The sequence below is a fragment of the Paroedura picta genome, chromosome 12 (genome assembly GCF_049243985.1).
Source record: "Paroedura picta isolate Pp20150507F chromosome 12, Ppicta_v3.0, whole genome shotgun sequence".
Classification (NCBI taxonomy): Eukaryota; Metazoa; Chordata; class Lepidosauria; order Squamata; family Gekkonidae; genus Paroedura; species Paroedura picta.
The window spans coordinates 16,542,831-16,561,272 of NC_135380.1; the positions used below are offsets into that span (position 1 = coordinate 16,542,831).

At 48.2% G+C, this 18,442-nt stretch overlaps 1 protein-coding gene across 3 annotated transcripts; it reads right to left on the reverse strand.

The window, feature by feature from the left end:
- Nucleotides 1-2,846: 2,846 nt before the first annotated feature.
- On the reverse strand, nt 2,847-18,233 carry ADRB3 (adrenoceptor beta 3). Of its 3 annotated transcripts, XR_013225825.1 has the most exons (4): nt 16,736-18,233; nt 10,776-10,840; nt 6,828-7,139; nt 2,847-5,344 (listed from the first exon to the last, which is right to left on the reverse strand). XR_013225825.1 is itself a non-coding variant. In XM_077305571.1 (3 exons), exons 1-2 carry the CDS (start codon nt 18,013-18,015, stop codon nt 10,801-10,803), a joined length of 1,320 nt encoding a protein of 439 aa, XP_077161686.1. In that variant the 5' UTR covers nt 18,016-18,233; the 3' UTR covers nt 2,847-7,139; nt 10,776-10,800. The 3 variants fall into 3 exon arrangements, 1 of the variants encoding a protein (XP_077161686.1); XR_013225826.1 differs by having other exon boundaries at nt 2,847-7,139; nt 16,260-18,233; XM_077305571.1 differs by having other exon boundaries at nt 2,847-7,139.
- Nucleotides 18,234-18,442: the final 209 nt, after the last annotated feature.

Consider the following 18,442-nt stretch of genomic DNA (forward strand, 5'->3'; position numbering starts at 1 on the left):
AGGCAGTGATCCATTAACAAGACACTAAAAACCAGCCTTTAACACTGCATATCTATAACACCAGAACTCTAAAATATAAAGGAGGATCAATGAGGGTACACTAGATTAAATAGAGGTCTTCACCCACCAGTGGAAGACAGTGATCAAGGGGGAAAGATGAATCTCCCTAGAAAGGGAGTTTCATGGTTTTGGTGCCATAACTGAGAAGGCCCTTTTGAAGAGCTGCCACTGATCCAACTTAAGATGATGGGGGCTTACAAGCGGACCTCTGAAGATGATGGTAATAGTTGGGCCAGTTCATATGAAAGCAGATGGACCTTAAATGAGTTACAGTCAGAAAAGATCAGGCTGGAATACAGTATTTAAGATGCAACAAGACTAGTCCCATTCATAAACTATAGTGAACACACATATAATCCGCATGGAGTTTATGCTTGATTTTTCTTTATAAATGCATTCAGTGATCCCAGTGTTAACATTCTATGTATGTACAAAGTGTCTCATTTAAACTCCCCATTTATCTAGGTACTACCAGTCCCGAGTTTCATTCGTAAAGTGAATGAATTCGTTGACTCTTGTACCAATAGACATACTGTAACACGGGAACAGGGTGACTATCTTTGCTGATGCAGATGAATGAAACTGGAATTATTATATTCGGTAAGTCAGAACAGGTGAACAGGTGAACTTTGTGTTTGGAAGCCTTGAAATGAATGTTACCGTATACTCCCATTAATTTAGTCTGGCTTCTGGATGAGGACGTGGCAGTCCCTGTACAATTCCTATATTGCTGAGACAATGTAAGGATCTGTTTTTCAGCTTGAATCCTAGATGTGCTTTGGTTATATAAAGCTGCTCTGGAACTTTTATAGAGTTTAAGGACCCTTCCCCCAATGAAAGAGCAACTACAATTGGTGCAGTGATTAGTGTCAGATGAGAAACTGGAAGACCCAGGTTTGAACCCTCCCTCTGCCATGGAATTTTGTTGAAGCAGAGATGACCTGTCAGCTAAAGATAAGTAGACAAGAAAAGGTAATTTGGAATCTTGTTGAGCAACTTGGGTCCAGTCACATATTCTCATCCTAACCTACCTTTCAGGGTTGTTGTGAAGATAAAACGAAGGAGGGGATAACAATGTAAGTTGCTTCGGGGGCCATTGGGGAGAAAGGAGGGTATGAGTGAAGGAAATCAAACCGTTTTTAGCAGAGTGATTGAACGCAGCCCAATGGGTGTAAGTGCCACTGGTTTAAATGGGACATTTCCAAATATATTTCTATAGTCTTAAATTGTAATGATCAGTTAATTTTGGGTCCAGCAGAAGGGCTGGTACGGATGGATATGCCCCAAATATTTCATTAAATAACTTCAAATACCCTTCTAAATGCCCCATCTTTGATTCAAGAAGCATTTCTCGCAAATTTTTCCTTTGGCTTGTTGCATCCCCCCCCCACCACCACCCAAAGTGCCCAGTGGCCCTTTCAAAAGTGAACCTTGAAACATGAGGGTCCTGTCTGGGACTTTCAAGAAAGGATTTCTCAACACACAAGATTCTTGTCGGCATTTTTATTTACATTCACTGACAGCTAAAGACTTCTTTGAAGGGGAGCCTTTCACATCACAAGAGAAAGGAGGACAACAGCCAAAAGACACACTGTTACAATCGATTCGCAAATGCTTTTGTACAAGATAATCAGACACAAGATGATAGGACAGGAGTGACAGTATTTTAGTAGTGAGGACCAGGGAATTCTGGGCAGGACCACTTGATCAGGTGCATGTTTTGCAATTGTGAGAAGCTGCCCTTGATTTAAAACAAAAACAAAACACCCTATCTCTTCTGCATGCCTGTTAGGAGCCCTGTCCTCTAGTTGGAGGAAACACTCACATGCTTAGGCAAGCCCCAGACATGCTGCTTCAGTGTGTGAGAACTCCTCCAATAAAATGCAGAGAGCCACATGGTGGTCTCCTCTGGATACAGGTGCAATCACAGTTCCCCATCCCCTCTCACTGTGAGCCCATCAGGTACGTACATGAAAAGCTGCAGCTTATATTATACAATCACTATGGTTGCCACCAGGCCTGGGGGAAAAATGGCCTGCCCTTTTAATAGGGGCTTAATAGGTTGCTATTTACCAGGTGATGTCATTTACCTCCGTGCTAGGACAACTTCAGCTGCCCTTTTCCGCACATTCAGCCTCTGCTAAAGGGACAGGATGTTTTTTCTTTCTCCAGGCCTCTTAGCAACCCTCACAGTCACTGAACAACAGTCTGGGTGCTTCGCCAATGTGTGGCTGATGCCAGACACATCCTTCAACATTGGGAGAGGCAGCCTGGTGGGCCCCAGAATTGCAGAGTACAAACCAAATGCATCAACATCCGGCATTTTGAGGTGCAGGCACTCTCACGCCGAATGTTGATCCAAGACTTTAGCCAAGGTTGCAGTGACCAAACACCCTTATGCCGGATCCAGTTCTCCCATTTGCGACAGGGAAATTTCTCACGTTTGGGTGTTCCTCCCTGCCCCAGTCCCATCTTCTCATGCCCTGGTTTAATTTCCCTACCTGCTGTGGTGCATGCAAGTGCCTTATACAAGCAGGAGAGATGGTCGGGCAGGGGAATAAATTGACTGGGAGCTCAGCCTCTCACCACTGAAAGAGAGAGGCTTTCTCTTCCTGCCTAGGATGACTCTCCCCACCCCATGTGCTTAGAACAGGGGTAGTCAAACTGCGGCCCTCCAGATGTCCATGGACTACAATTCCCAGGAGCCCCTGCCAGCATTCGCTGGCAGGGGCTCCTGGGAATTGTAGTCCATGGACATCTGGAGGGCCGCAGTTTGACTACCCCTGGCTTAGAAGCATGGTGACTGGTTCTAAAGCAAGAAATAGTCTCTGCCCATGCTCAAAAAGCATTCTCCTCTTCCATTATCTCACGGACAACAGATGGCAACCGCATCGGGCATTGTGCAATAAGGAACAGGAGCCAGGCCCGAGAACTTTACGAAAAGTTCTGAAACATTTTGACATGCATGGAACTCGATGGCCTGAACTGCGCGTTGCATCTTATACAGCCTGAAGTGGGCGGATTGCAGGCTTAGGTCTCTGAATCATCCACGCAGAAGAAGAAAATAGGTCACGATTCCCTCTGGTTGTTCTGCCCCCGAATACCCAGGTCATGGCACTCTTTTAAAGCTGCAGACCAAGACACACTGGCCTATCTAGGATAAAGGCCCACCGAACACAGGGAAGCTTACTTCTGAGTAAACGTACTCATTCGTTTCACCATAGAGCTTCCCCGTCAGGTTTCCAACTGACTAGACAAAACCCCAGAAATTTTGGGTGGCCTGGATCCAACCCTCCACTGGCTAGTTGGCTACCAAAGGGACAGTGGCCCAGGTCCACCAAGAGACACTCCTATATTCTAGCAAGACATTCTCACAAATGAATAAAGTATGAACATTCAGAAGGTAAGAAAAATCGGATGTGAAGCTCTGCCCTGGCAGAGTGCCAAAGCATGGCTTCTGAGGTAGATAATTCCTACGAAGACTCTTCTCTTGTTCGCTGTTTGGGGGATTATGCAGAAGGCTTTCTGTCTTTCCCGGTGCTGAAAGTCAAGGGGCTCAATATCTGGAAAGACTAAATTGGAATATTCCAGATGTATAGGATATAGGTTTCAAATGCAGACTGGCGTGTCTGTGAATTGAATTAATTTTGCTTGTTTGGATTCATTTCGTTGGAGCTGAAATCAAGACAATTTCATGCCACTTCCCAAGCCCTACGTTGTCAATTGAATTAACACCGCATTTCAGATTGCTTTGCTGCTGTGGCATTAAAAGCAGCAGTAAAATAATTACTATTACAAATAGGATGGCTGGGGAAATAAAGGTATGTCACACTTTCCATCTTTTGAAATTCAAATTTCGAGTCAGCAGCGAAGCAAAGCCATTACTGAGGGTTTTTTTTAACCTCCTAATTTGAAACGATGACTTGAATTGGTCAGACATATGCGATGCTATGGTTCATGTCATAAACCTCCCTTCGGGATCCTTATTTATACCAATTTTGAAATGCTCCTGAGTGGCTTCCTCAGAAAACAGTCCCTAGGTGGACTAAAACTGTAGAAAGACAACAGGAAATTAAAGAAGTTGGGTATATACCTTTCTTTTCTCTATCTTAAGGAGTCTCAATGCATCTTACATTTGCCTTCCCTCCCTCTCCTCACAACAAGCACCTTGTGAGGTAGGTGGGGCTGAGTTCTGAAAGAACTGCTGCTGACCCAAGGTCATCCAATGGGCTTCATGTGGAGGAGCGAGGAACAAACCCTTGTTCTCTGGATTTGAGTCCCTCACTCTTAACAACTTATATGTTGGTTCTTTCATTTGATCTCTGCTTTCCCTCACCCCAACCACATATAGAAGTCAAACTAGGCTCATTCTTGCTAACTTCCTTGCCTGCTGAAAGTAGGAATAGGATGAGGGCAGATATAGTTTATAAAGGGGTTTTCCCCTATAGGCCGGGCCTGGCAGCGACCCACCCCCAACGTGGTCTTAAACAGCCTAAGGGGCTGACTTTGACTAGGAGTCTTTCTGCATTCACAGCTCAATATCCATTCTTTACTGACTTTTTTCTTCCTCTTTTTGTGTATGTGTGCTGTTGATTGTGTGTCTGCTGATTGGTTTCCTGCAGGAGTGGATGTTTTCACTTCCATTTTAACAATTTAGTACTGTTTTAATTTTGTCTCAGCTTCTGTGCTACAAACCCATTTTTTCTGCTTTATAAGTGTTGTGAGAAGGACAGTGCTGCATTAATGTCAGAAGTACAGATTAGCCTTTATCACCTACTGCCACTTCCACCACTATGCTCCCTCCTGACATGTGTTTTACATTGGGTGTGTGTGTGTGGGGGGGATACTCGCCAGGACTGCCCTCACTGCTCTTTTCCCCTTCCCTTTCCCTCCAATCTTGGCAATTACTTATTTTTAAAGAGAAGGGGACATATTACACTTGGATTCCTTTCTTTAAAAAACAATTATAAGGAGCCATTGCATTTCTATCTTTAAAGGTAAAGGTATCCCCTGTGCAAGCATCGGGTCATGTCTGACCCTTGGGGTGATGCCCTCCAGCGTTTTCATGGCAGACTCAATATGGGGTGGCTTGTCATTCCCTTCCCCAGTCATTACCATTTACCTCCAAGCAAGCTGGGTACTCATTTTACCGACCTCGGAAGGATGGAAGGCTGAGTCAACCTTGAGCCGGCTGCTGGGATCGAACTCCCAGCCTCATGGGCAGAGCTTCAAACTGCATGACTGCTGCCTTACCACTCTGCGCCACAAGAGGCTCTTTTTCTTCCTTTAAGAAAAAAGAAAAACACAAGAGAACATTCTGTATAGGAACTCATAAGCTTTAAACTACAACATGGCTGAGATGGCTCAGTCAGTAAGGTGCTTGTTCTTAGGGGTCACAGCTTTGTGAGTTTGACCCTAGCTGTGGGACTTAATTTTTTCCCACACAGGGTTTTTTAAAAAAAACTCTTGAGAAGCTTGTGTTTTCAAAATGGTCCACTTTTAACTTTTGACCATTTTTTCCTTTGAAAAGCTTGTTTTAAAAATGGGCCGTCGACTCACAGAACAGCATGCACATCTCAGATTAAGCAGAGAAAATCCACTCTCGGATATGCTGGGGGGGGGATTAAGTTCTATCCTGCGGAGTGCAAATTGGGGGGGGGATGAGCAGCATCTGAGTGGACACTCAATTGAGGTGCAGATTAAAATTTTTAAACCTGACCCAAGTTAGCCCAGTGTATAATCAACCAAGGTTCTGACAGTGGGGGTTGGGGGGATGGATAGTGGAAGCAGACAAACTTCCAGAAAGGGCTGGGTAAAATGAAAGAGTAAGATTAAGTTAGGAATTCAGGACGGGGTATGTGCATTCACTTTACCCGAGTTGGAAAAAAATACTGAAAAAAATATTTACCGGTATTTTCTCTGTATTTTAAAACCGAATCCAGATTAGCGAATCTGTTTCCACTACTGTTTTAGCTGCCCAAAATAAATGCCAATTTTTTCCAATAAAGCTGATGGGCAGTAGGTCCAGGATGGACAAAAGGAAATGCTTTACACAGAGAGTGATTAAAATGTGGAATTCTCTGCCAGAGGATGTAGTGATGGCCACAGGAACAAACAGCTTTAACTGATAGATTCATGAAGAATAAGTCTATCAATGTTGACTGAGTAGAACCTCCACATTCAGAGGCACTAAACCTCTGAATCCCAGAGTGAAGAGGCAACACCAGGGGAAGGCTTCAGCCTCTATGACCTGTTGTTAGCCCTCCAGAAGAACTGGTTGGCCGCTGTGTAAAACAGGATGCTGGACTAGAAGGACCCCCATTGGTCTGATCCAGCAGGGCTCTTCTGATGTTCCTAGCACATGCCAGGTAAAGTCTACCATGACACATTCCTTGCAACTTCAGAAGCTGTGCTTTACACCCACAACAAAAATAAAAACATTTGCCTTGTCACTGAGGCTGTATCCGGGTGCAGCTGCATTCAAAAACAGCCTCCATTGACTGCGAATAGTTACAGTTTTGGTTCGGCCATCATTCAAAAGGAAACAAGAGAGTGTGCATTTCAAGATACCTGAGTCAGCTTCGAAAACGGTACATATTCCTTGCTGTCGAGTGTCCCTCCATTTTAGAGCTTAACTGCTGAGCTGCCAAACAGCAGGTCATCCCTTAGGTGCAAGTTCAATGTCACATCGGAGTCGGCAGTAGATTCCAGGAGGGAGGGAAAGGGACAGAATCAGGTCTGTGACCCGTACAGTGCCAAATACCCACCTGGCTTTGCATAAATGATAAATCTGCGCTGATGACTGTGAGGCACCAAGTAGCAACTTCTGGAATTCTTCACCCAAAACTGCCACCCGTAGAGTAAGGCATTAGCACCTCCAAACCTGGCGAGGAAGAACAGTCAGTCCTCATTTGCTATTCCCTCTCGGCGACGGGGGTGGGGTGGGGAGTGATTTCTTCCCCGGAGTCAACGGCTGGAACTCTGATGTTAAATTGGGGTCATTCTTCGGAGGGCCTTGGACTAGCTCTCATAAGAAACGGGAGCCGCAGTCTCCTCAGATCTCGACAGCCCTTGCATCTCTGAAAAGGAAGGGGGGGGGGGAGGAAAGTACACCGAAAAGGAAATAGCCATTAAGTTCAGAGCAGCAGCTTCCATCAGCCAGCAGGCATTCGTCCAGCAAGCCCACTTAGCCTGCCAGCCACTGGTCAGTCCAGACTCACCTTTCATTGAAAGGCAAATAAACACAGCGAGAGGAATCAATAAGCGCGGGTGGGTGAATGTACTGCATAACTGGCTCACTCCTAAGTGGATTTTCCTACTGTGGAAAACAAACTAGTTTTCTTTCCCCCCAGATCATAATCCAAGACGAGCAGCCAAGAAAAGCCAAATGAGTCTAAGAAACCGTTGGCGCTTCCCTTTAGCAAATGCCAACCAAGGCACTGGGCTACCTGAGTGTCTCCAAACATTGATGTAGCATTAAGGTAAAAGACAGAGCTATGGGTCAGGGCACACACATACATTCCCCCCCCTGCAGATCTTAACAGCCATGAACTACCAGGAAGCCTAAGAACTGGTCTCTTTGGGCCAGTTTCACATTCAGGTTTCTAACGAGCCAAGTCCAGCTTTGCGAGATCCACAATATTACAGAAGCTGCGGGAAATGGCTTAAAAAATAAATAAAGGTGAGCTCTTCCTCTCCCTGCAGTGGCATTCCCAGCCTGTTTGGGCTCTCCCGTATTGTTTCAAAGCCATTCCCTGCAACTTCTGTCTTGGGTTTTGGGAAACCCAGATCTAATTCATTAAAAACATGAATGTGCCAGTAAACTGCAGCCAAAGTACATGTCCTTCAAAATGTTGGGAGGGTGTGTGTTTCTCTTACATGACCATTCATTCATTCATTCATTCATTCATTCATTCATTCATTCATTCATTCATTCATTCAAGGAAGTCTTCACAGCAACATAGGATTTCAGAGTCTTCCGCATGTGATGTATTTATTGCTGCAATCATCGGAGTGGTGGCATAAAGTGTGACTCAGATCTCAAGATCACAAGCCCATGTTTATTTCTGAGGAATGCAGAGTTGTACGCAGCACTGCGTTTGCAAACACTTGCAGGGATGCAGTGCCAAGCTGGATGATGCTTGGGGAACACTCTGATGACCAAAAAAGATCCCTTGGAGATCACAGGGCCTGCACAGACAAAATCGCTGTGGGATGCAGATTGTAGCCAAGAGGGGAATGAAGTAAGAATGAGTGGAAAATCTGGACGGATTCAAACCAGAGACTCTTGGGTTGTTGGAGACTGTCAAGAGCCAGAAGTATGGGGTAGAAAGGCGGTTCAAACCTTCCTCTTTCTGCTAATTCCCTACTGAGAATTATTCCTCCCTGCCCAGACCACCAAAGCTTTGCCATTCATGAAGGCAAACGGGGACCCTGTTATTGTTTTTGTCTGGGGAGAGACAAACAGATTGGAGAGGGATATTTTGAGTGACCAAACACCAGGAAAGGAGCCGATGAAGGGCCTCCTTGTTCACTCCTAAGGTCTTTTCAGGGCTAATTTGAATGAAGTCTGAAGTCTTTTGTTTTAATTTTTGAAGACCCATGCAAATCTGACCTGGACTGGGACCACAGTGTGAGGGGATGGTGTTATTTTTTTTTAAACAGCTTTTCCACTCCTGAAATCCTCGCTGGAGATATACTTGCTCCCTTAAAGGCAAACATACAAGTCATGTGCAGGACTTGTGTAAGGACCTATTTGACAGTCGGAGCAGTTTCTCAGTGGAACAGGCTTCCTTGGGAGGGGATAGGTTCTCCATCTTTGGAAATTTTTAAACAGAGGCTGGATAGCCATATGACAGAGGCGCTGATCCTGTGAAGGCTCAAGGGGGTGGCAGGTTACAGTGGATGAGCAACAGGGTTGTGAGTGTCCTGCATAGTGCAGGGGGTTGGACTAGATGACCCATGAGGTCCCTTCCAACTCTGTTATTCTATTCTATGATTCTATGACTGCAACGGGACAAACTATAGGGCCATTTCAGGTCAAGAAAATGGTAACGAAACCCATTGGCCCCACTCTCACAGTTTTAATCTGAATCTGGGCCCCAGGTGCCTGCATTTTAAAGGTGGATGGAAGACTTCCTGGGAGTTCATCTGTGGAGCTCCCAGCATCCTACTGGAAGGCTTAACTATATTACCCTACCTTTGTGGTGCGTCCCCTGCCATATCCACCCTTATGCTGTCCAATAGACATGTCCTGGGTGTTCAGTGCTCAGAACTGAATCCTCTAGTCTAGTGCCCATGATTTCAATTCTGACCATAGTGCAAGGGGAGAGTGACTTAAGCCTCCCCCCCACACACACACACCATTTTCCTGAACTGAAATGGCCCCAGCCAGCTGCACTGTGCCCAGGGGAAGAAACTCACATGTGCTGATGGGCTACCCTGTTGTAAACAGTAAACTGCAAGCTGGGCAGGACAGACCAAAGACTCCTCAGTGCTGCAAAGCTTTGCCCTTCAAAGGCTGGGCTTTTCTCCCTTCCAAACACCATATATGGCTTCTGGATCCTGGGAGAACGAGACACATTACCAAGATAAGCATTTGCGATCAAATTCTTCGCATGCGTTCAGCGACAGATAGCCCTTCAGAGGCTTCCCACACATCCAGTGCATAGAATTCTGGAAGAAAAGCTCTCAGCCTCAGTCTTCCAGTTTATGGAACGTCCAATCAGGTTCTCAGACCACATTTTTATGTGCCGACATGGTCTAGTCCTTACCATGTATTATCTGGGAGGCCCGAGTTCAGATCCCTGGTCTGCTATGGAAAGTCACTGGAAACTTTGGGCCAGTTAGCCTCTTAGTCTAACCTACCTCACAGGATTGCTGTTGTGGGGAACTAGAGGAAAACAGTGTTGGAAGCAGCCTCGAGTCTCCATTGGGGAGAAAACTGGGATCGAAATATGGAAACGCATTAACCACAGCCTAAACGATGCTTTCACACGACACACGGATGTCTCAGCTTCCTCCTGGATTGGTCCCTAGTGCAGCCCCTCTTGTAATGAGTCACCAGCAGCCAGGGCTTGGCAGGGGAGAAAAGACAAAGCTGATATGTCGGTCAAGGAAAATGATGATCTGTGAGCCAAATTCTGGTTTCGCAAACTCTCCATCAACCAGGAGTAGTCAAACTGCGGCCCTCCAGATGTCCATGGACTACAATTCCCATGAGCCCCTGCCAGCATTCGCTGGCAGGGGCTCATGGGAATTGTAGTCCATGGACATCTGGAGGGCCGCAGTTTGACTACCCCTGCCACAAACCATTGTTTCATGTTATAGTTGGACCAGTCTGTAGAGTAATGCATTCCTTTCCCTGCTTCTCCCTGCCTCCTGTTCCTAACTTTCCCTTTGTCATCTCCCCTGCATCAGATTTGTAGACTGTAAACTCCTTGGGGCAGGGACTGCTGAAACAAATGCCAACCCTGTCCACTAAGCTAAGCTGCTTAGCTGCTCTCTGTGGGTCTTCAAGGCAGTCGGCATGCTCACCCAGCTACGGTCTTTTCTCTTTACTTTGTGCCCCACAGATGAAGTCTGGCACTGAAAACAAATTCCAGAGCCGATCCTTTACACAGGTTGATTCCTCAGCTGGAATTCTGAGCCGTTTGTCTATCAGACGGCTTCTACCTTTCACGACCATGATTAGAGTTTCAAAAGGATATACTCACATTCTTTGCTTTGTTCCTTCCTCCGTCAGATTCCATGGCCTTCCCTTGTTTCTTTGATGGGAAATCTTTTAAAAAAGGAAAGACCAGTCAGGTTTTCACTGGAGCCTCCCAACCTCTGACTTGCAGGGGGGTTATTTTGTCTCCCCCCCCCCAAGCCCTTGAATTACATCCGGTTACAACAGATTGCTGTGTAGCGAAGGCAGGCGGTCTCTTTCTTTCCCAGCTTCCATTTAAACGGCCACTGCCCCATTTCCTCGGCTCCCAGCAAAAAGCTTTCTGGAGCTTTTCAGGCCAGTCCTTTGCAAGGACATGGACCAAGTAGCTGGATTTGCTCCCTGGTATTCATCCTGGCCCGGAACAACATTTGGACTGTGTTTGCCTGGAGAATGCCGTTTCTGTGACTTAGTACGTGTTTATCCCACCCGTTCTCCACAGAGCTCAAGGCTATGCACATCATTCTCACCTCCTCTGTTTTATCCACACTACAGCCCTGTAAGGCGGGCTAGGCTGAGGGAGGGTGACTGGCCCGCAGTTATCCGCTAACTTGCATGGTAGAGGGGAGGTTTTAACCTGAGCCGCCCAGATCCTAATCTGACCCCTGCACCACGACACCACACTGGATTTTACACAGAAGCCCTCTTTAAGACGGATTCATGCAAGAGAAGCATTTGTGCAACTGATCTCCCTCAGTCTGTCTTCCTGACCTCCCATTACTTGGCCATTATTCTTAAAACAGGATAATACACGCATGCCATTCACCTAGGCACCACTGAATTCCAGCTCCTCATTCTTTGTAAGCAAGCAACACCTGCGGATGTCATGGTCCCATTTGAAAGTCTCTTTGTTACCACAGAATCATAGGGTTGGAAGGGACCCTCCAGGGTCATCTAGTCCAACCCCCTGCACAATGCAGGAACTCAGAACTACCTGCCTACCCACAGTGACTCCAATTTCATGCTCAATTGATCCCCCCTCCCCCCCAAAAATCTCCAGAATCCAGTTTGGCCTGGAGGATATTCTCCTGCCATCCCATAATAGTTATCAGCAATTCCATGGGGATTCAAGGAAGAGCCACAAGAGGAAACCCCTGGCACATCCCTTCCTGCCCACCCACTTACAAGCTGCCTAACCTCATAAAATCAGCTGAATTAAACTTGGTGGTGGTGGGTGCCTCTTTGGCAACTAGCATGGCATAGTGGTCTGAGTGTCGGGCAAGGATCTGGGAGGCCGGGGCTGAAACCTCCACTCTGATACAAGGCTTATTAGGAGGCCTTGGGCCAGTCACACCCTTGCAGCCCAACTTATCTCACAAGGTTGTTGCAAAAATAAAAGAAGTGGGGAGGACAACGTATGCCATCTTCAGCTCCTTGGAGGAAGGGTACCCAATAAATAAAAGCTCCAAATGAAACTCCTCATATCACACTTCCAGATATAGGCACAGAGGAAGTAAGAGACAAAACTGAAAGCAAATTCAGGAGCCAGCCTGGTATAGTGGCCAAAGTGTCAGACTAGGATCTGAGAAATCCAGGTTCAAATCTCCACTCATGCTACTGCGGCCTTCTGGGTGACCTTGGGCAAGTCTTACACTCTTAGCCTACCTAACTCACAGGGTTGTTGTGAAGATAAAATGGAGGAGAGGAGAAAGACGTAGGCAGGGTTTTCCTGCAAAAAGCAGCAAAGAACGGAAAGTTGGAGATTCCATGGTTTCACAAACTGCCTTTAAATTTGTGAAAATTAATTCCGGCTCTCCAAAACATGAACCGGCCACCATTTGTCACCCACCTTTCATTCATGAGCTGGTTCACGCCCATTCCTACTAGTGATAGCACTCAACCCTGGGCTAAGTTGATCAATGGTCTCGGTTAGTTGAAGCCAAGCTACACCTTATGCATGGAAATAGTTCATTTATGACCCACGATGAAGGACCTCTTTTGTGGGAGAAGGTCCTTAGGGTAAGGTGTGACTTAGCAGGGAAACTGAATTGCCGGATGCTAGGGGGCATTCATTATGCTCAAGGAGCAGGACTTAACTCATCTCCAGTTTCTCAATCTCAAATGACCCTATAGCAACTCTTTGTTGGGTGGGGTGTGGTGGGGATGCTGTATGCTTTTCTCAATGAGGAAAGCCACAGCTCATGGGAAACCATGAGGACAGGGAACAGTTAAACACCCAACCCCACCACCTCATGTATTTAGAATTACACACATGGACCCACAAACAAACACTCTGAAGAACTGCTAATGGCTCTTGGAGTGTCTAGATCTGCCTTGTCCCTCACATTCATGTCAGCGCGTTGGCCGGGCAACATGTTAATAAACACATATGCGTAAAATGTGAATCAGTCCTCCAGAACGGCAGCCTTGTGGGAATCAGACGGATTCCACCCCTTCCGACTATAACAAAGCTCCCTGTATATTTGATTACCGCTAGCAGGCATAACAAAGTGGGCAGAAACCAGAAGAATCATTGGGTCTTTTGTGTAAGCACTAGAGAGTGAAGGTTCCTCAGGCGAAGAAGGCCGCATCAACTTGACCTGTTGTGAGGGCAAACTGCCTGGGATGTAGGACCCCCCCCCTCCACTACCTTGAGCTTCTTGGAAGAAGGGAAGAAAGAAACCTCCAGAGGGATGGTTGTACTCGTTTGGGGTGGTCAAATTAAACAGAAGCTCAGTGGCTTCCTAAACACCACTTCGAGGACAAGCTTGTGTGAATCAGAATTATGCATATAAGAACTTTTTAGCGTGCCACGGGTTTAGAAACTGAGGTAGACAGCATGGCATCGGGGCCAAATGATCTTCTGGCCCAATTCTGTCCAGAAGGGAGGGTGGGGAGCGAGGTGGATCAGCAAAGGAGATCCGATAAAATAAACTTGGCCCGGTCATCTGCCCCAGAAATTCTCTGTGATACTTCTGGTTGGCTATGAGCCCCCACATTTCTCCTGATCGTCTTTTGAGAGTGATCCACCCGCAGGATCCAAGTGAGGGAGAGAGAAATAGTCTAACTTGCCAGAACCTGGGGATCTACCAGGGTCCAGCCGAGATCTGCAAGCCCGTTATGAGGCCCTTTCAAACTTAGACTCCTACGAACATAAGACAGAAATTGAGTTTTCAAGATTCCTGAGATTGCACACAGCAGGGCCCATGCTCTGGACAAGTTTATGGCAGGGCTGCAGAAACAATGCTTGGGGCCCTGCATACCAGCTGATCCCGTATTACAACAAGAAGACAACTGTGTTCATAATATGGCATGGCTAAAAAACCCAAATATCAGATGGGAAACCGGGGGGATGGGGCTCCTGTTTCAAAGAAACAAAAAGAAGTCTTCATAGGGCAAACCTCTAGAAAGAACTCGCTGCTGTGTCCCTATTCAGAACCAACACTGTGCCCGGTACTACACAAAACAGAGATATTTACAAAACAGGGCAGGGGTAGGGGGAGAAATCAGGAACTGAAAGATAATTGAGAGGGGGTGATTATAGGGAGGGGGCGCTAAGGAGATTCAAGAGCAACCTCAACTATATATATTCCCTGTCATGTAAGAAGTTCATAGTCTGACGAAGGGTGCTTGCACTCGAAAGCTCATGCCTTGAATACATCTTTGTTGGTCTTAAAAGTGCTACTGGACTCTGATTTTATTGCTAACTATTAAAGACACTGAGTATTTCAGGAATACTCCAGCAGTATTTTTTTCCCTTTAAAAATTAGGTCTGATTAGGTCTAATCAGGGAATGAGCTTTTCCCATGTATTATCTGCCTGATCTGAAATGATCAGTCGTGCAAGGAATGGAAGATGAGCTAGATTTGAGGAGCATGATTTTAGGGGAGGGAGAGGAGTCAAAGGAGAAAGGATTAAGAACCTCCCCCCTCTGCCCAGGGTCTCCTGCTCCAAATGACAGCCTCCAGGTCTGTATTTTGCAAAAAAAGAAACTTCAAGGGCAAACTGCCAGTCTGTGCTGCATGTATTTTGCGCCTCCCCCCTTCCTCCCAAAGGATGGAGAAATCAAGGATGGGAATAAAGAAAGATGAAAAATGACGGGCACCGATGATGCAGAGTGGCGCAGAGTTTATAAGGGAGAGCTAGCACCTTGAAATTGATGGAGAAAGCACCTAGGAGCAAGTATGTATTTCATGGAGAGGCAAGGAATAATCTGCAGTTTTGTTCCGACTCCTGTTTTCAAAGGGAGGGAACTGTCCGTGGAGCAGTTTCTGAGCTGAATGAAAGGTCAACTAACATCAAAAAAGAAAATCAGAGTCCAGTAGCACCTTTAAGACCAACAAAGATTTATTGTTGGTCTTAAAGGTGCTACTGGACTCTGATTTTATTGTGCTATTTCAGACCAACACGGCTACTCATTTGAATCTATCAAAAAAGAAAGTTATCATGGAGGATATTTGTAAAGATCAAACAGAAATATCAACCTTCTCAAGTTTTAATGTTTCACCAATAAGAGTAGAATTACACACAAGTTAATCCCTGATCATTTCAAAATACTTTTTTCCTTGGTCTGTAATGTCTTGTAGGGTAGCGGGGATAAGGGATGCGGAAAAAAGAATTTTTGATTTATCTTCTTTGTACCATTTTCCTGGCAAAAAACAAATCTTTCTACACTATTTTTTAAAACTTCCAGGGGTGGAGGCGAATCACAGGTACGACATTCACACAAGCACACACAGCAATCTGCATTTTTTAAGAAAAGTATCTTAACTTATGACACAGGTATTTTTTTTTTACAGGTGAGGCTTCTATAGGTTTGGGCTGAAACGGGTATATAAATACGAAATCAGCACAGACGTGCGTTTGATTCCTTTCCCCCTGTCAATCCCATGTCAACCAAGTTCCCACAGTTTTGCCAGGAGCACAGCAGAGAAAGCCAAAAATCCTTGTTAGAATCAAGGGCAGGAATCAGCCATAGCGGCCCTTGCAATTTGCCACTGGCTTACGCTGAGCTGCTTTTGTCCCCATGGAGAAGCAACGTTTCAGGAAGCAGCCAGCGATGCAGCGTTTGTGCACGAGCTTCTGATCTCGTGCAGTGCTATTCTGACACAGAAAGAGATTAAGAACTGAGATGGGCAGCTGCTGTAGATCCCCTTCCTCAATTCCAGGAGGGCATAAGCCATTGTCTCTTCTCTATTTCAGACACTTTAAGACACAAGCGCCTGGAGCTCAATCTCCCAAAAGATAAATTATTTGAGAGCAACATCTCAGTGCACCAGCACTGAGTGACCCTTCAGACAAAAAGACCTGCTTTTTATACCCTGCTTTCCACTACCCAAGGGAGGCTCAAAGTGTCTTACAATCGCCTTTCCCTTCCTCTCCCCTTGACAGAGACCCTGTGAGGTAGGTGAGGCTGAAGAGGACTGGCGTTTGGGAGCTGGCTTGTTCTGTGCTAAAGATCGGTTCTGTACAATTAAGCCATCACACCCCCAGGATGGAACTCCCCTTCCCTTATATACCAGGTATACTGATACTGATGGATGACACTCACAGAAAAGACTGGGACAGATCCAGCCTGCTTTTCCACTTAGTTCCTCCTAACTCTCCTCCGTATTACAGTCTCCTTCCTAATAAGCTTTGGCACACGGAGGTCTCACGATTCTCAGCCTAGTCCTTCCGGATGGACACGGAGGATGCCAATGCCATGTAGTGGTTAGGGAACTGGTCTAGGATCTGAGAGATCCAGGTTCGAATCCTCGCCCTGCCTTAGAAGCTTCCTAGGTGACCGTGGGGGATATAGTGGAGGTGAGAAGAAAGATGTCAGCTGTTTTGGCTCCCCACTGGGGAGAAAGGTGGGATAAAAATCAAGCCAACAATAGATAAATAAATAAAACGCCTCCTTCCTTTTTGATCAGCAGGAAAGGCTTGATCCCACCCAGCATCTGAAGACCCCCTCCCACCCCCAATCCTGGTGTACCCCATTAGCCAATGCTCCCGCCAACAGCCTCTCTCCGCCGGAGGACCTACTCTTCCAGCTGCAGGCACAACGTGATCTGGGTGCCTTGCAGTTGGGCTTCCCCGAGAGGCCGCTGGGAGCAGACGTGCCCATTGCCGAGGGGGTACAATAGATTAGTTTCCGCTGTCCTGCTGCTGGAGCGGCTGCTGTTGCTGCTGGAGCCCCCGTCCTCCTCTTCCTCCTCTCCGGCCCCCGCTGGGGGCGTGCTCTCCTTCTCCAGCAGCACGCGGGGGCTGAAGGGGCAGGGGCACCGGCTCAGGTCCTTGGAGACGGCATGGAGGTGGCAGTCGGCACTGCGCAGGCAACACAGGAGCTTCTTGAAGGCGGACCAGAAATCAGGGCTGCGGCAGTAAATGACGGGGTTGAAGGCCGAGTTGACGTAGCCAAGCCAGTTGAAGAAGAGGAAGAGCTGGTCCGGGACGAGGGGCCTGGCGAACACCTTGATGATGTTGGCCACGAAGAAGGGCAGCCAGCAGAGGGTGAAGACGCCCATGATGATGCCCAGGGTCTTGAGGGCTTTGTGCTCCTTGATGGCCAGCAGGAGCCGGGAGGGTCTCCTCCGCCGAGAGCCTTTGGCAGCGTCTTGGACGAACCTGCCCTTGTCCTTCTCGATGAGCTGGAGCTGGCGGGTGGCCACCGCAAACACCCGGGCGTAGACAAAGATCATGACCAAGAGGGGCACGTAGAAGGAGATGATGGAGGAGAGGATGGCATAGGGCATGTTGGTGACGAAGTCGCAGCAGTAGGGGTCCTCGTAGCAGCGCAGGGCCTCCTCGTCGGCCCCGTCGCGCCACCAGTGGTTCATGATGGGCAGGAAGGAGATGAAGGCGGAGATGGCCCACACCAGGCACACCACGCTGCGGGCCCGGCCCTTGGTGACCAAGGCCTCGTACTGGAGGGGCGCCGTGATGGCCAGGTAGCGGTCGACGGCGATGGCGCACAAGGTCTCGATGCTGGCCGTGACGCACAGCACGTCCAGGGAGGTCCACAGCTCGCACACCACGGTGCCGTAGGGCCAGTGGCCGCTCATGACCAGCGTGGCCCCCGGGGGCACCACCAGCAGGCCCATGATGAGGTCGGCGCACGCCAGCGAGGTGATGAAGACGTTGGTCATGGTCTGCAGGCGCGGCGTCTTGGCGATGGCCGCGATCACCAGCAGGTTGCCGCCCACCGTCGCCAGCACGGCCAGGCTGAACGCCGCCCCCAACGCCCACTGCGCGCCCACGCTCCCGTTGCCCCACGCCGCCGGCGGCCCCCACGACGTCCCGTTGGGCGGCCACGGAGGCGCCATCGCAGCCCGGCCGGGAGGGGACGCCCCCGCCTTCGACGCGCCTCGCCCGCCCGCTCGCTCGCTCTTCCCGGCGGCCCCTCGACGGCTTCAGGCAGGCGCGCCCAGCGCGGGCTCCAGGTGCGGCGGACGCCCAGCCGCTTCTGCCTCGCCAGCCCGGCCCATGCTCCGCAAGCTCTGGAGCGGCTGCGGCGGGGACGCCTGCCCGCCCCTTCGGTGGGCACCGCGAGGAGGAGGAGGAGGAGGAGCCTTAAAGGCGCAGGGAGCCCGAGCAGGGAGGGAGGGAGGGAGGGAGGCGGCACACGCCCCGGGCATCGCCCTCTTGGAGCCCCGCCCTTCCCGGGAACAGACGGCGCGCAGAACCGGGGCTCGAAGGGGAGGCCCGGCTGTCTAGGGGGGTGCCCCGGAGACCCTACCCGATCTCTCCCCC